At 42.5% G+C, this 17,748-nt stretch overlaps 1 protein-coding gene across 4 annotated transcripts in view; it reads left to right on the top strand.

Moving 5' to 3' along the window:
- Positions 1-17,748, top strand: part of MED12L (mediator complex subunit 12L) — a 458,604-nt gene that overhangs the window by 433,913 nt on the left and 6,943 nt on the right. For 2 of the 4 annotated variants that reach the window (XM_083177937.1, XM_083177938.1), the window contains exons 41-44: positions 970-1,190; positions 3,712-3,865; positions 5,605-5,670; positions 10,051-10,132. In XM_083177937.1, the coding sequence (XP_083034063.1) occupies positions 970-1,190; positions 3,712-3,865; positions 5,605-5,670; positions 10,051-10,132 (523 nt within the window). Of the gene's footprint in view, positions 1-969; positions 1,191-3,711; positions 3,866-5,604; positions 5,671-10,050; positions 10,133-17,748 lie in introns of those variants that run through there. The other 2 variants (XM_083177939.1, XR_014471810.1) reach the window with 2 other exon arrangements.

The raw sequence follows: 17,748 nt of genomic DNA, 5'->3' as shown, positions 1-17,748 counted from the left end.
CATTAGGTCGACCCCACTAGGTCGACTGGCAGGAAGGTCGACCTGACTTAAGGTCGACATGGGCCAAGGTCGACATGACTTAAGGTTGAATTTGCATAAAGGTCGACATGAGGAAGGTCGACTGGTCATAAGGTCGACATGGGTTTTTCGCTGTTTTTTTATCCGAATGTCGACACAGTCAACATGGACACAGTTGGCAATGAGAATCGGACCCTCGCATCGCTCGCGATGCTTCGGGCACGGTGCCTCGCTGCGCTCGGCACACTATTTTATTCTCTCACCACGCCCTAGTGGATGGTAGGGCATGAAATACCGCCTGTCGGCACATGTCGGCTAAAAAAACAGTGAAAAACCCATGTCGACCTTATGACCAGTCGACCTTCCTCATGTCGACCTTTATGCAAATTCGACCTTAAGTCATGTCGACCTTGGCCCATGTCGACCTTAAGTCAGGTCGACCTTCCTGCCAGTCGACCTAGTGGGGTCGACCTAATGACTGTAGACCTAAGTTCATTCTAATAGATGACCGCTTCCCGTTTTAGAGAAGTGAACACTGAAAGAGGGATAACATAGGTAAAACACGATCAAAGAAAGAGATGTGTCCTAAAGATATACGGATTTTATAGGAAGAGTTTGGTCAACAGTGTCAAAGACAACAGAGAGATCTAGAAGAATAAGAAATGAGTTCTGGCTGTCATGATGCGGCGGCTTACCTGCAATACAGTAAATGTTATTCACTTCTCTTGTCATTGGTTTCAATGTTATAACTGGTGGGGGTATATCAATGTTATTCTAGCATAAATATATATATTCAGTTTTCGGCCTTTGCTAAACTGTTAGCTTTGTGTATGTGTTCTATTGTTATAATGCTTATACTGATCATTTCTATGGACAGCTGGTTATTTGAGTTATTTATGCACTATTAATATGGGATGACTTTGTAACCAATATCTATGTGTTTTGTTTCAGTCTATTCCACATGGGTATACAATGTACAGTACTCAGGTGCCAGTGCAGCAGCATCAAGGTGGGAGTGTGCTACTTTCACTCAGTTATAACACGCGAGCCAATCCTGCTGCTCCACCGAGCTCCACACTTATGGAAGGGCTGCAACAGATACAACAACAGCCTACTGGATATATACAGCAGCAGGGCACGGCCTTCATACAACCCACAGCAAGTAATCAGCGGTAAGACCGGGAACACTTACACCAGGGTGCAGCATATTGCAGCCTCCCAACTCCCCTTTTTGTCAGCATGGTCCCGAGTTAAGAGATCTTTCCTGAAGTCCAGAGAGTAGACACTTTTGTGCCAACTGTTGGGAGAAGTAACCATCTACTGATGCTCTATCTTGATGCATTGTGGTCACTGATGCGTGCAGCAATGCATGTACTTCTTTTGAAGGTGGGTTTAACTTAACAATATTGCTTCAAGAGAGCTAGGGCTTCATCTATGTGGTAATAACACCCACTTAATGTTGTTGCACAAAAAGTACTAATTTAATGCATAATTTTTAAATATCTATAATTACAATATTTAACAAAATATTATTACTTTTTAATAAGACAGTGTTTTGAAAATTGTGCAGCCACAATTTGAAATTGCACAATCATTGACCCCACCCCTGCATTGTAATAGCTCTTCCAATTTTACCTCCTCCTCCCGTGATCTCCTGGAAAGCAATAAGTAAGGTCCTGATTGAGGTTGGGCCGCATAATAGCAAAAATTGCTATTCAGCATTTATCACTATTCTGGAAAATGAGACTGCAGTCTAACTGCTGGCCGCAGCGATGCGGCTTTGAGTGGGGAACCATACAGTGCTGGGGGGGTATGGTACTTGCAACGGAGGCGTGTCTGGACCATTTACGGAGCAGTTTGTATCGACTGCTTGACTTCACATACAGCCGCTGAGATGGGGAAAATGACGGCCCAGCTATTTCCTTCGCAGGCAGGGGCCTACCCTAAAGATTTGAATGCTTTGCTGTTCAGCGAATTGTTTGCATATTAGCTATTCGATTGCAAAATTTTGCAATCGCAGATTCGCATCGCAGGGAGTGACTCGTCATGTGGAACGGCCTTGTACTGTGCTCGGCGGCCCACCGCATGCTAGCGGACAGAGTTGTAGTTTTGCAATTTCTTCCAAAACTATAACTCATGCTGAATTAGGCCCTAATGTATGGTTATTGAACAGAAAACACATATAGGATTGGATTTAGGCCCTGTGTCATAGGAGGAAGGGGTGTGGTATAGGGTTCCGACAGTCAGGATCCCGACAGTCATTAGCCCGACGTCGGCATCCCGACTGCCTGGACTCAGACAGCATGGTGAGCGCAACAAAGCCCCTTGCAGGCTCGCTGCTCTCGCCACGCTGCGGGCACAGTGGCTCGCTATGCTCGCCACCTATTCTATTCTCCCTCTATGGGGGTCGTGGACCCCCACGAGGGAAAATAGCGGGTGGCCGTCGGGCACCTGTCTGTCAGCGTTTTGACAGTCGGGATCCCGACGTCAGGTAAATGAATGTCGGGATCCCGACTGTCGGGACCGCGTCTGGCACCCAGGAGGAAGATCTGCCCTGAACAATAACTTACTGTATATAAGTAGGCTTACCATACTACATTATCCCCAGAAACCAGGACACTAATGTATTACACAGAATCTGTGGCTGGCTGATATCAAGCCTGCATTTCACCTGGTTTTAATCAGGTTATCTATGAGCGTCCCGGTATAAAGAGATTTGTATGGTAAACCTAATTTAAGTAATGTGTTAAGGCCCATACACAATAGAAGATTAACTTTCCAACCTGGCTGGTTGGAATGAAAATCTGGAAATTTTTGGGAGCAAATGACAATTAACCATTTGCTCCTAAACATGGAAAACAGACACAGATAGGTCCTACAGACAAACTGGTCATACACACTACAACATATGTAAAAAGGAAAGATATTGGTGAACAATTTCCCTTGAGCTGGTCATGAAAGATATTGTGCACCCACACTGAACGATGGGTGCATGAGCAATATTGGCAGATGGACCGCCATGTCTGGAAGATGGCAATATCGTTAACGATGAGCGGGAGGTGGAGGGGGCGCATTGTTAAAAATATTAGGCATACACACTAGAAGATATTGCCATCAATCGTTTAGAAGCCCCTTTCTGAATGAAATTGATGCCAATATCTTCTAGTGTGTATGGGCCTTTATGCAGATGACTGCTCTTGTCCATTCCAGCGTTTGGGCTCAAACGGTTGATTGTAATTTGTGTCCAGAAATTTCCAGATTTTCACTCCAACCAGCCAGAACGGAAAGATAATCTTCTAGTGTGTATGGGCCTTAAGACATTTAGAACCGGGAAGGAGGACACGATTTAATAGCTGAGTTGTCTGATATAATGTGTATAAACAACTACAGTGTAATTAAACTTCATCGGACTGTAATGTTAATGGTTTTCCTTAAAGTCTTTCAGTACTGCTTGACATGTATGCTTTATGCTATAAATAGAAGCACAGATGTATGCATTTCATTAAAGGACACCATTCTTATTAATATCTGATGCATGTGGAGTGAGTGAGTGGATGAGTGACACTTTTCTGGAAAGGACTTGCCATATTCCTTACAGGCATGTTATGTGCTCTGATACAGGAATTATGCTGGAAGCTACTGGAGACAAGTCTAACCATCACATGATTTACACGGCATGTTTTTCTCATCCAGGTTCACCCATCCACCCTTGCAGCAGAGCCCTGTGATTGGAGGAGGCCTGGAACAAGGAGCCACCCAAGCTCCGCTCTCTGTTAGCACTGTGCAGCTGAATCAGGAACAGATGAGACAAAGACAGCAGCAGATTCATCAGCAGAGACTTGTACAGGTAGAAATGATGAATTGGCAGATTGCTAACACATTAGGAATGTGCAATAACATCAGTTCATCCACCCTCAGTAGTGTTTTGTTGGCTCCCATATGCTTTAGACATTAGTGTTTTATTTAAATTCTGGAACTTGCTTAGGTTCATATGTCACCTGATACACTTTCTTCATGTGGATTTTTTGCCCACTTTGTGTGGAAGGAAGTACTAAGTACATCTTGTTTTTCTATTGGACATCTGTTTTCATACCTTATCCTTCAACTTTACAAGTGACTATAAGTGATTAAATCAATTATATTTTATATGACCAATGAATAAAGTAGAGTAAGTCACGGTTCCACAGGTACTGTGTAATAATCGTTAAGGTTGTGTTATGCTACACATACATTTAAATCCTTTGATCTTGTGACCAGTGTTTAAAGAGCGTAATACCTTTAACGACCCCCTAGTTTTTTTTGTTGTATTTGACCTATTGATTTAGCAGCTATTTCTACCATTTATGCAGCAACTGTTATTTGGAGTGTCTATCCATACACAGGTGCCGGTGGACCTCCCGACAGCCAGTATACCAACATCGGAATCCCGACTGTTTAAATGCCCGACAGTCGGGATTCCAACTGACGGGCTATTCTCCTTCGTGGTGGTCCACGACCCCCATTGAGGGAGAATAGAACCTGTGGTAAGTGCAGCAAGTTTGCAAGGGGCTTTGATGCGCTTGCCCCCCTGTCGGAGTACCGGTAGTCTTGATTCTAATGCTTTAATACTGACCGACGGAATCCCAACTGTCGGACCCGCGTACCGCACCCCCATATACAGACTCTTTTCTACTGTGGTTGGTATTACACAGCCGCAGGGAAACAGCTGTCCAATGCTGTACCACAGATATTCTAATACTGTAGAAGGCGTCTGTCTCCTGCCAGCATCTGTGATCCGAGTGCTACTGTATGTCTGAAGCTGTAGCAGAACCCCGCTGCCAGGTCCAGGAAGTCTGTGTCTGATAACACAGTCCCTGGGCTCAGCACGCCTACAAATGGAGTGACACAACCCCTTTTTGTAAAATAATCTTGGTTGGCACCCCAGTTCCGCCCCCAAAACAGTGCAGCATGTCAATCACACTGGACCTGTTCCGCACATGCCAGAATGGGCCCTGCCCATGTGCAGTTCCTAACCATCAGATTTATATGTAAACCATCAGGTTTGTGTATTAGGCCCAAAATACACACGTACAGTTTCAGTAAAACGCATGCACATTGCAAGAGCCATAGGATGAGGAGGGACTGTGACTGAGTTGCTCTCAGCACTCCTCAGAACTCCTTTCCATAGACAAGAGGCTGCTAACACCATCACCACCAACACCACCATTAATAGAACCGTCACATTGTATGGGGACAGTGATGTGATTACATTTTGTTATAAATGCAGAAGATAGCTGCAGTATCTCCTACAATATAGGTTTAATAAATACATTTATTTCATTTATGGATAATCATGTGGTAATTACTGTTTACACATTAACAGGCGAGAGTTCGCAGTGGGCAAAATGAGCTGCCTGGGCCTTTTCAGAGGCCGGGGCCCAGAACAGCTGTACCCACAGCACCCCCTATTGGCAGCCCTGGTTATTTGTATAATGTCTCATTTGTAGGTGGAAGGAGATTTAGGACTCTAGACAGGTTACAACCTTTACACACATACAGTATGATTGAAATTTACCTTGTTTCATGTTATGTTTATATATATTTCAGCTGCAGCAGCAGAGTCAGCAAGCAACCGGTCTCCAAGTAATGCAAGCACAGCAGCCATTGGTATCAGTAAGTTTTTTACTGCTTATAGTTTGCCTTATACAGTATATTTCCATAAGCTGTACTGTATTTCAGAAGTCTATTTTATCAGTCAGAAGTAGTATATTACTAAAGTAGCAACAGATGGCTTCCTACACATAAAGCAATTCACATTAAAACAATTAGGGGTTTAATTCAATTGTTTTGTACAGTAGGTATATATGGTGCCACAAGGGATCCACTGCACCCAACCGCAGAGTACATAAATGTATAAGCAAACCAGGAAGCTGAAGGTGACCAAACTTTGCGAAAGCAAAGTGTGGTTTCATTAGTTATAATGTTCGCTGCTTTCTATGTACAGTATTGTCACAACTTGTAAAACATTGGAATTTCCAGCACAATTATGACTTTTATAAGTAACTCCGTCCTCATATAATGCCGACTACCCCCTTTGTGAATACCACAGGCATTGCAGCTAACTCGTGCCATGTATCTTACCACACAAATATGCATTGTATTCACATTGCTATGCACTAAATCACAATGCAAAGGTGCCCTGGACACTTGTGCTGGCAATGCATGTAGCTGCTATTTAAGATGGCACCGAGGTTTTACACCCAGTGCTGTAAAAAGTCCTCTTGGCACATGCAGACGAAAATTGGGCATGGCCTTGTGGGGCAAGGAGTACATCCTCACAAGAGGCCCCTGATACATCACTCCAGGGGTGTGTCTAGCATTTCCTGAGGTGCTCGGCTGTCTCCAGAGACTCTCCCTGCTCTGCAGCTCCTCTTCAATGACAGGAGCCATGCGCCGCACGAGAATGCACAGTACAGAACACAGCTCACAATCACTGCGGAGGAGCCAGCCTTGCGGTATCAACCTCTCTGCTACGTGACTTAGCACACTAACCCAGGGGAGCCATCAAGATGGTACTGCAGGGTCCTGGACCCAACAGACAGGGGGACCAGGCAGCCTCTGCGACCGATGGTGGAGTATAAGGAAGCCCTAAGTGGTATTATCACGTCTCCGGATGATCTTAGTAGATGTGTCAGTCCTTGCTCATATGCATCCACCTCGGAAATAGGACAATAGTGCTTCCGATAGCCAATGGAGAACTCTAAAAACATACCTCTCCATTGTGGTGATTGTGCACCTCAAAGGGGAAAGATGTATCACAATAGTAGCTGGTGTTTCACCCAAAGTTTATGTGAATGGCGTGCTTTCTTTCACTTGTACAGCTGGCATGTGCCCTACTGGGTACCTTAAACAAGAGTGGGCCCAGGTCAGTATTATTATTTATTAACAGTGTCTTATATAGTGCAACAAAAACAAATTACGCCAAAGCGTGTGAGCAGCGCTAAATGAGGTGACACACACCAAGTAATAAATGTAGTAATATTTTACTTGATAATATTAAAAAGCATATATTGGGGTACAATACAAAAATGCAAAAATACACAGTAAAAACAATATAGGTACCATAGAAAATAATTCTTCACATCACAAGCTGGGGTAAGTATGACTGTATTGAGTCCAGTGTAGGACAAGGAATATGTATCACGTGATACATATTCCTTGTCCTACACTGGACTCAATACAGTCATACTTACCCCAGCTTGTGATGTGAAGAATTATTTTCTATGGTACCTATATTGTTTTTACTGTGTATTTTTGCATTTTTGTATTGTACCCCAATATATGCTTTTTAATATTATCAAGTAAAATATTACTACATTTATTACTTGGTGTGTGTCACCTCATTTAGCGCTGCTCACACGCTTTGGCGTAATTTGTTTTTGTGTTTTCTTGTGGTGGGGACTGACTATCCCCCCTTGAGCAGCAGCTTACACCCTGAAAAAACACCTCCGGTTAAGCGCCTGTTATTTTCCCTTGGCCTTTGGTCCTGGGAATTTTCTTGTTCCTTTTATAGTGCAACAAATGCTGTTGTGCTTTGCAATTGGAAATAACAGTGATAAAACAAATCTGGGTAATATACAGACATAGAGGAAGGAAGGCCCTGCGTGCAAGCTTACAATCCATAGGTAAATAGGCATTGAGACACAAGGATAAATGTTATCTATTGCGTGATGGTCCAATAGATTGCAACGGTTCTTGGTGGTTGGCCGTGGGTAGCTGATATTGTGCATACATACTGGACTTTATCAGCCAATGATATTGTTCAGTGATGTCACCCAGACCCGCTGGACATGCATGTCGTTTGGCTATATGTTCAGTAGACATCAATCAACCTTAACGACAAGCGGGAGCTTGTTCACTATATTGTCTGTTGCAGTGGTTCCTAAGCATTTTTGAACCACGGTGCCCCTGAGTATCAGATTTTTTGTTTTTTACATTACCCCTAGGCCAAAAGTTTGCATTGAGAATAATCAGAAAAAAATATTAACTTAAATGATGTTTAGATCTCATTTTAGGGTCAGTTATGTGATAATGGACAGGAGTCACTTCTGTCTGTCCTCAATTTGTCTACTACAGTACATTGGTCATAAATTATTTGAATTGGTCATGGACCACCAATACAAAGCACCCCTGCAAGTCCCCCAAGGCACCCTAGGGTGACACGGCACGCTGTTTGGGAACCACTGTTCTAGTGTGTACACTTAATATTGTTAACAATATCATTCAGAAAGCCCTTTCTGAATGATATCTTTCATTATATCCTCTAGTATGTATGGGATTCTACCCTCTCTGGGCCCTCAGGCAAAGTTCATTAAGGCTTCTTTAGATGTGTTCAGATCTAAATATGTGCAGTAACATGTTATTATACTGTGCAGTTTATTTTTTATTCTTTTTCATTTGTCACATAATATATAAGCACGCTTTTGCTACCAACACGTTTTTGCAGTCTGCCGTTGGACTTATGTCAAACTCTTAAATAGACCCTTACTACAAACGCGTATATGAATGTAATACTGCTTATACTGTAATCATTGTGTTTTTTTTCTTCGTTTCTGCTTATCCTGCAGTTTTTGGTTTTATGATGTTTTTGTCTGTAATTAATCATCTCAATCAGGCCACATGGAGTACTCGTTTATATGCTTACATTCATAGTTTATATTTCCGTTCTGTCTGAGAATCGGAGTCATACAGACTTCTCAATGACTTTACTTATATTTCTCTCTTTACGGCCATTTAGAGCTGGCATTTGTCATACGAATATTCCTTATGGGCCTTTTAAGGTACAGGATAGTTGGAAATATATGGGGGTTTAAACTAAGAAAATAAGTTAGTTTTTTTTCTCAAGGTACAATGTTTTCCTGACCAAAAAATGGATGTTATGAGACATTCTTAGCAGGTAATGTGATTTATAGTCTGTTAGTGGCTGGATTGCATACCAATGTTATATTTGTATAAAGAGCATGAATCTTCCCCTTGTGTGTAATTATATGGACATGTGATATCTAATAAGTTCATGTGAAATTTACTGGGAACTAAAGTTTGGCAAATGTTTGTGGTTTCCCTTGACACTGTGGGACAATAATTTAAACCTACTTGAAACATTTAACCTGGGTGAGTCAGTCATACTGTACATTGTAGGGGACTGTAGGTTACATAGCTGTAATGCGCTTCTATATTGTCGGGTAACATTGTGGATTAAATATTTCATGTTTCAGGGAATTTGGGGGTTATTCAGACCAGATCGCTGCTATGCAAATTTGCAAGTTGATCGATGCTCAAACGACATCGCTTGCACACGGATCAGAGCGTGCATGCTTGAGGCCAAATAGCAACAAAAATAAAAAAAAATTCTGCAAAGCCCTTGCCACTTGACTGACAGGAAGCTGATGTTTGTGGGTGGTAACCACCCATTTTCTGGGAGCGTCAGATTAACAAAAGCGTGCCCAGCGTTTTAAGGGAGGGTGTATGGCTTCGGCTTCGGTCGACCCGTCTCTGTCGCAGAGTTGTGGAAGGGTTAGAGTTACGTACACTTGACTGGGAAAATCCTTTGATTTGCCTAGAGTCGACCTTACGAGTGAGTGCCCTGTTCCCCCAAGGCACCCTGGGGGCTGTAGCTAACTGCAGCCACTGGTAGGTAGCATGCCAAGAGAAGTATATCCCTTTATTATCACATATTGGGCGGGATGCACTAACGTAAAGATCTGGTATAAACGTGCAGCGCTGTGGAGGGTCTGGCGATACCCTGTAGAAGCCTATGGGCTTCTTTCCACAGCACTGTGTGAGGGATCCATCACCAATCCTTTCCAGCATGCCCCGTTGACGCATCGCAAGGGACAGCTCTTATTGCAAGAGCACACCGCCCTTTATATGAAGTGTCTTCAGTTATAAATGATAAGTGCCAGAAACTTGCATATTGATCACCTGTAATAACAAGACACAGCCATAAAGTATATATGATATATGAACTGCCTCTTTTTGGAAAATATTTTTCAGTTTCCCATCCAAGGTTTACAACAGACTCAACAGCAACAGCAAACTGCCGCTTTAGTCAGACAACTTCAAAAACAACTTTCAAGTAAGTATGATACAGATTATGTACAGTACCGTAACTAAACAAACTCATTCTAGTATAAAACAAGGTCATTACAAGTTACAAATGATTGTTCTAAGGCAATGTAAATGTTGTAATAAAGAGAGTATATCAACAAGTGTAGAATGTTGACATGTCTGCAATGTCGACGTGTCACACGGACCTACACCGGAAGGATAAGATTAGGCCAGGGGAAGGGAAGGTTAGGAGTTAGCAATACTCACCGCCCGCAGCCGTGCAGATCCATCTGAAGTCATGCCGTCATTGCTAGAACCATAGGATACTACTGGAGGTGCCATACCATTAGGTCTCCATTCCAAGTGTCACTGATTTTTTTCATAAACTTAGCAATATTTTCACCATCTGGTACAGTAGGTCAGTATCTAGCATAGATTTTTGACTTTGGAATATATTTACTAAAGATTTATTTTTAAAGCCACCAAATTTGTGGCAGATTTGGGGGCTGCATTTATATACTGGAGTTATATACTGTATACAAAATCAGACTTAGTTTTTCTGAAATATATTGCCCTTTTAAATCCTACCTATCTTTAGTGAATATATCCTTTGCGTGTTTAGGTTGTTCAGTACAAATATCATGATTCCTCCTTTACTTAATATGGCCTAGTTAGCTTTCCCAATATACTTTTCGTTTATACATTTTTGTATGCAAGTGATTTAAAACCACATTGAACTGAGGGGCAGATTTATTAAGCTTGGAGAAGAGATAAACTGGAGATAAAGCGGAGCGAAGGTAAAAGGAGATAACGCACCAGCCAATCAGCTGTGTTTGAAAAAGACAGTTGGGAGTTGATTGGCTGGTGCTTTATCTCCTTTTACCTTTTCTCCGCTTTATCTCCAGTTTATCTCTTCTCCAAGCTTAATAAATCTGCCCCTGAATCTCTATGTGAAAAGAATTTAACACGACTCCTACATGGTAGAAACTTAAACGTGAGATTTTTCTATACATTTCAATGTACAGTTTCTATTTACTTGCTAAATTTAAACGGGCAATGTGTAAAAACTTTGTGCACCCTTTCAGTTCATTTAATGATACTTTACATTTTTAAAGGCCTCAAAATGTTATTGGCTGGTTAGGCATACCTGCCTACCCTCCCAGGATCCCCCCAGTCACAGATGCAGGGGGAGACACAGGACCACTGCTGGTCACAGAAGCAGGGGACATGGGGACACAGAGGCGGGGGAGGGAGTGTGTGGGGACACTGTCAGACACAGAAGCGAGAGGGGGGGTCGGGGACAGGGGCGGTCAGAGCAGGGGTAATACAGGGACGCTGGCAGTCACAGAAGCGGGGGGATGCGGAGACACTGAAGAGCAGAGAAGCGGCTGCCCAGCTGTCCTGTGGGTGAGGGGGGGTCACAATGTCTGTGACATACGGCACTTCCCAGACCTCTGAGACCCCTTTTATGCAGGCTGATAACAGGCAGCAGAGACTACCAGATTATGAGAGTGGCTGATAATGGAGGGTCATATGAGAGACCTCCTGACCATGGAAAATAGACTGATCCACCTGTCATGTAATTCATTTTTTTTTTTTTTTATAAATTAAATTTTATTAATGAGATGCCATGGATACATCAAGAAATAGTTAGGCAAAAAGACATAGGGCCTTATTCTGGTTGGTGCGGCCGGGCCGTACGCGCACGTCCCGGGGTTTTTTATGATCTGCGCATGCGTACATTCGCTAATGCGCAGGCGCGAACACTCAACAACGCTTACGGCCGGGTCTCTATGTGCGAAAAAACCTATACGCGAGTGTACGGGCATTGGGGGCGGCATAGGGGCGTGATGAGGGGAGCGGCCGAAATAATGAGGGAAAATGGGCGTAAATATGGGCGTACACGGGGGTGTGCACCAAAAATGAGCGGTGCTACTACCGCACGATCGACTAAAGCACCGTTCATTTCGGACACAAAACAGGCGGCCGCCAACCGCCATCTCAAACCACCCCTACAGATACCGCATGCCAGCGTGCGCCTGGGTTAGCTAATTTACACGGATTACTACCAAACACATACACCTGAATGTAATAACCAATGCTGCAGTCTATTAAGTCCAAACCATGATTTCACTACCTGCAAGCCACACACAGCACTCTAACACATTGGAAGCTTATCTTTCTATACTTCTCTACATTTAAAGGTTTGTTTAATTTAAGGTAAGAATCTTTGTAAGACCTGCTTATATATGCTAAGGTAGGTATTTGTTAAACAGTTAGACACATTCACTACGTGCTTTCATAGACTTTACACAGTAGCACACTCAATCTACACAAGTCGACATGTGTCAACGTGTTCACTCTAATACAAACATAGGTTTTGTATTTATGATACAATAACATAAACCACATCTAACACCTACAAAGGATGTTTCAGCAATGTTTTAAGCCCATGCCCACTATTTTGCACATTAATTAATTCAATCAATTAATTAATTTTCATAATTATAGTTGAAAGGCAAGATTTGCAGGTCCATATATATGAAGGGTATGTCAGCGTACACGGACGTACGCTCACTCTCACGAGCGGTGACATAAGCTGACTTTTCTATTGAAAACAATAGGGACCCGTCCGTGCAAGCTGGCGTACGCTCAGATAGCCGCAAGAAGTCGGTGGGAAGACGGCCGAGAGACGTCCGTAAACGGTGGTGTACGCTCAATTGTACGCCAGTTGTCGGAGTGTAAGGGCTGGCCCGTCCGTGTACGTTGGCGTACGCTCAATTGTACGCCACTCCCCTTTGCCGATGTTTCTGGCCGTACGAATGCGGCTGAGTTGTGGGTGGACCTAACCCCAACGGCCGCGTACGGATAGCGTACGTTAATAGCGAACGTACGCACGTTTGGCCGCTACGATCAGAATAACCTCCATAATGTAGAACAGGGTCCAAATATGAACAAATTAACGTAAAATTTAGGAACAAACGCAGCGGTTCCAGAACCCGGACCAAATATTTACAGTCAACAAAATATAGAGGCATCTCTTTATTTTTTAAGGGTGATAATATACTTAAAGACAATAAAGATATAATGCATATAAACAGTGATAAATAATAAAAAGAATAAAAATAAAAATATAAAACTAAATAAATACATATATATATATACATACACACACACATATATATATATATATATATATATACATACATATATATATATATATATATACATACATATAAAGAAAAATAAAAAAACAACACTGTTATAAGCTACAAAAACCATAAAGCAAAAATATTTAAGAAATTTAATAGAGAAGAAAAGGAGGGTGAATAAAGGAAGGAAGACAAGGAAAGCGAAGAGACAGGGTAGGGGAAGGAGGGATCCGGAAAGGAGGGGGTCCTACCCGACTGGTCTAACCCATTTGGAGATCCATTCCTCAGTTTTTAGTGGAAGGCTGGGGGTACATTAAAATATGTGGTCCAGGGCTCCCAGACCTTAATAAATTTAGTGGAAGAGCAATTTAAGATACTAGTGATGTACTCCATCGAATGAATATGCCAGATCTTAGCGGTCACCTCAGCCAGAGACGGGACAGTTGGTGATCTCCAAAGACCCGCTATACAGGTTCTAGCCGCCAGAACCATATGAGTGAACAATTTGTTCTTCGCACAAGTTGTTTCTGGGATATTCATTGAGAGTAGAAAATAGCCAGCTTCAAATGGAATTTGCATATGCAGAATATAACTAGCTAAGGATGCCAGCTTCTGCCAAAAAGGGCTTAAAACTGGGCCACCAGATATGCAGAAAAGTTCCATCTGACTTTTTACATCTCCAGCATAGGGGGGATATATCTGCGTTCATTTTATTAAGCCTAACTGGGACATAATACCATCTATAGAGAAGTTTATATGCATTGTCTTTAAGTTTTACACATATCGAACTAGAGGCAACATTAGAGTAAATTTCAGACCATTTATCATCTTGCAGCATTTTTCCAAGGTCAGATTCCCAAGCATTTATATATGAAGCTCTAATATCAGAAGTCTGAGGTAATAAAGAAAGATATAAAGTTGAAATTAGGCCTTTTGCCGGTGCCTTGCGAAAAACTTAGTATGTAATTCATTTTATTGTTATGGGAGAAGTTCTATTTATATTTGAGTATAATCTCTGTGATTTTTATTGGTTCTCTCAATCTATGGGGCAGATTCAATTAGACCCAGGTTAGGTTATGCAACTGTTTGATGCTGCTAAAACCCACAGGATCTATATTTCGCAAATTATTTAGTGCAGTGGAAGGGGGAGTGGGGGAGCCTGCGCTTTGCTCTGTCCCCCCCCTGCCCCCCAAGTGACCATCAGAGCCGGGTGGTTAGTAAGGGGGGGGGGGGGGGTGCGCAGACTAGAAATCATCCCGGGCCTCACAATTTCCAGTGGCAGCCCTGATCATCACCATTGAAAGCCAATTTTAAAAGACTAAGGATTAAAAGTTATGTATTAAATTAATCATTATTCATCTATAATAGTGCTCCAAAAAGAAACAATCGGTCTTTGACTTCTGGTAAATTCTGGTAATTTGAGTTTCAGGGGCACCAACACTTTACAAGATTTTGGTAGCGTATCACTACATGAAAATGAAAGTTTATGTTGGTTTACTATTATAAAGTTTATTACTTTTTAAGCTGTGCGGGTATACTCCTCTTCTTCATGTTGCCCCTGAAAGGTGGGAAAGCCTCCTGCATGCCCACGGATACCACTACATCTTCCTACTCCGCTTGCGAATTACTGGTAATTATGGTCTTCCCAGGGAAGGGGTGGAGCTAAAATAATGCAAATGGCGTCAGTTTTTCTCCTCTCCGGGAGAGGCCAAGAGAGGAGAAAAAAAAAGTACTGTAGGTAAGTATGCCTTAAAGTAAATCAGGTTACAACGAGTTTTGCAAAAAAAATTGTGTCACTAATGAGCTAATTGACATGGACCCCCAATTAGTCTTATGCGTACCCTCACATGGCTGGCCGACATATGCTTCCATTATTGTCTTGTAAATCATAAGGGCACTCTTCAAGTATCTGCTTCCGTTTCTGCACTGGCTGTGAAAGTTTCCTCACTGCATTTTCCTCCATCCCCACAGTAGACTTTTGCCTGGACAAGCCAGTGTGGCAGGCGGAATTTCTTTACTGTCACACCTCTTGCTTGGAAACTTTGTGATGAGCTCTGTGGGCTTTCTTTTATCTAAATGAGGATTCCAGGGACATAGGTCAGCAAGTCATGCGGGTTAACACCCCGAATTACAAACTTGGTTTGAAAAATGAAAATTCAATACCCGCATTCTATAGAACACCTTCCAGAACATGCTAAATACGAACTGGTGACCTGAGAACAGTTGTCTTACATCTGTTGGGATTTTTCTTACCCATTGCATTGCTACAGGGAGTGGCGTTCTGAAAGAAACTTTTCTATGAAGACTGCAACAACATGCTTTAATAGTTAAATCAATATTTAGACTTGACCTGCGAAGATCCCATGCAGCTAGAGAGATTTTGTTTTTCGAAAGAGAAGTGGACCAAGATGTTGGAAAACTCCAAGGCCTGGATGGTACACTTAAGTCTTGTAAATATACCCGTCCTACTCTTCGTTTCAACTACTGTACTTGGATACTGTGTGCAATGAATTTCAGCTGCTGGTGTGCTCTTAAGATGCAGAAATCTGATCACACTACAAAACCCAATGCTTAACCATGTCTCCTCTAGCCCCAGCTGTGATGTCAGTACCTGTAGCAAGCGTACAGGTGGTTGGTGGACCACCCGTATACACAGCCAGATGCACCAATATATCTGCGGACCCTAAATGCCTGTAAACCCACTGATCCATTTGTGATATATTACACATGAAGCCTACTGTATTTATCTCTGCTGATTCCCAGGGGAACCATCCAGCACATATATTACACACATGTTTTATGTGCCCCCAGCACTACATGATTGGCACTACAGCTGCCACTGATTAGATCATTACGACTGGTGTTCCATATGTTCAGACAGGTACGATAGATAGAAAGTGTCTAGGTCAGGCCAACATGCATTAGATCAACAGGTTAAAAATGTTGACATGACAGGGATTGACACAAAAATTGTTAACACATTTTCTGAGATTTGTTACGTTTTCCCAATATTTGCTTGATTTACTATCCACGTGGATTTGGAATAGTAACATACCATCCAAAATGACCCATTCCATTAGGTACAAATTGCTCTGTTTCTGGACTTCCTTACCAGTGAGGCTGCAGCACAGTTAAATATTCAAAAAGGTGAGCCACACCTACTGCCACCTCAGATATCACTGTCCTGGACTCACTGGAAGTTGATGACCCCCCCTCTTTGAATATTGGACTGTGCTGGAGCCCAACCTCTGCAGCTGCCACTGGCAGGGAAGACCAGGAACAGAACATTTTGTAAACTGTGGTGGAGGTGAGTGACCAAAGCATTCGCCCATCAAGTTGCTAAGCAACATCTAGGCAGGGTGGTGACTTTCATTGTTAGTGGTGATGTATTGGGGTGTGAGTGTCTATAAGATAAAATACTCAGTGTCTTAAATGGGTAAAGTAAAATAAAACAATAAAAATATAAATAAAATTATAAAATATATATTTGCATATAGATTCTATATGCATGCCCGGCTGTGTGTGTTACAGTACTGTAGTGTACAAGGACCTTATGCAGTGCAGTGTGTCAGACCCTCGTGTAAAACATGCTTCCCTGCGTGATGCCCAGGCCTGCCCCCAAGTCTGCCCTAGTCTGCAGACTTGGGGGCAGGCGCCATCTCGGCAGCATGCAGTCTGTACTGACGCTGCGGCGCTGAGTTTCTTTGCCTGGTTATAGGCTCCTGTAAAGGTATTCCCTAAAGGCGCAGACTGTCACTATATTATCTTCAAATACTGACACTAATAGTTGCCTGGACGTCACATTATCAGTGGCTATACCACACACACACAGCCTGGCAGCCACTGATGAGGATGATGATTACCCTGTATGGCTGTGTGTGGTATAACATTTGTGCCACACACAGCCTTAGATGGTCATCATCATCATCAATTGCTGCCAGGCTGTGTACTGTACTAGCAGGATATATCATCAATTTCTGGGGGTACGGTGTGTATTACAATTATAGGATTTCTTTCCTTTCAAATAAAGGGGGTAACGTTGGCGTATCTAAAAAAGTTCCCTGCCCCTGCACTAGATGATATTGTTATCAATATCGCACAGAAAGCCCTTTCTGTGTGATATCTTTCACTATATTCTCTAGTGTGTGGAGTTTAAGACTGTGTAATACAAGGGAACAGTCATTTGAATAAGCACTCGGGTGACTTCCCGGCAAACTGGGCAGCCAAACACGAATCACTTCACCATCAGAAAATATGAATCCTGAGAACACGGCAGCTTACAGTAGTAAATAAGCTGCTTTTTCAAACACAAAACAGACCGAAGTATAAGCTTGGCTAGAAGGCAGCAGCTTAGTAAAATTTGCCCTGTATTTTTCACAATATAGAATTACCACTACAGTATGTACAAGTAGCAAGTCTGTGTTAGTTTGTAAGTATGTGTGCCATTGCATGTGGACTATGGAGCAGTTCATTCTCCCCGTAATTGTGTTTA

This window comes from Crinia signifera, chromosome 3, assembly GCF_055691185.1.
Source record: "Crinia signifera chromosome 3, ASM5569118v1, whole genome shotgun sequence".
NCBI classification, from domain to species: domain Eukaryota; kingdom Metazoa; phylum Chordata; class Amphibia; order Anura; family Myobatrachidae; genus Crinia; species Crinia signifera.
The sequence above is the reverse complement of the archived record's forward strand: the minus strand, read 5'-3'. Positions and strand labels throughout refer to the sequence as shown.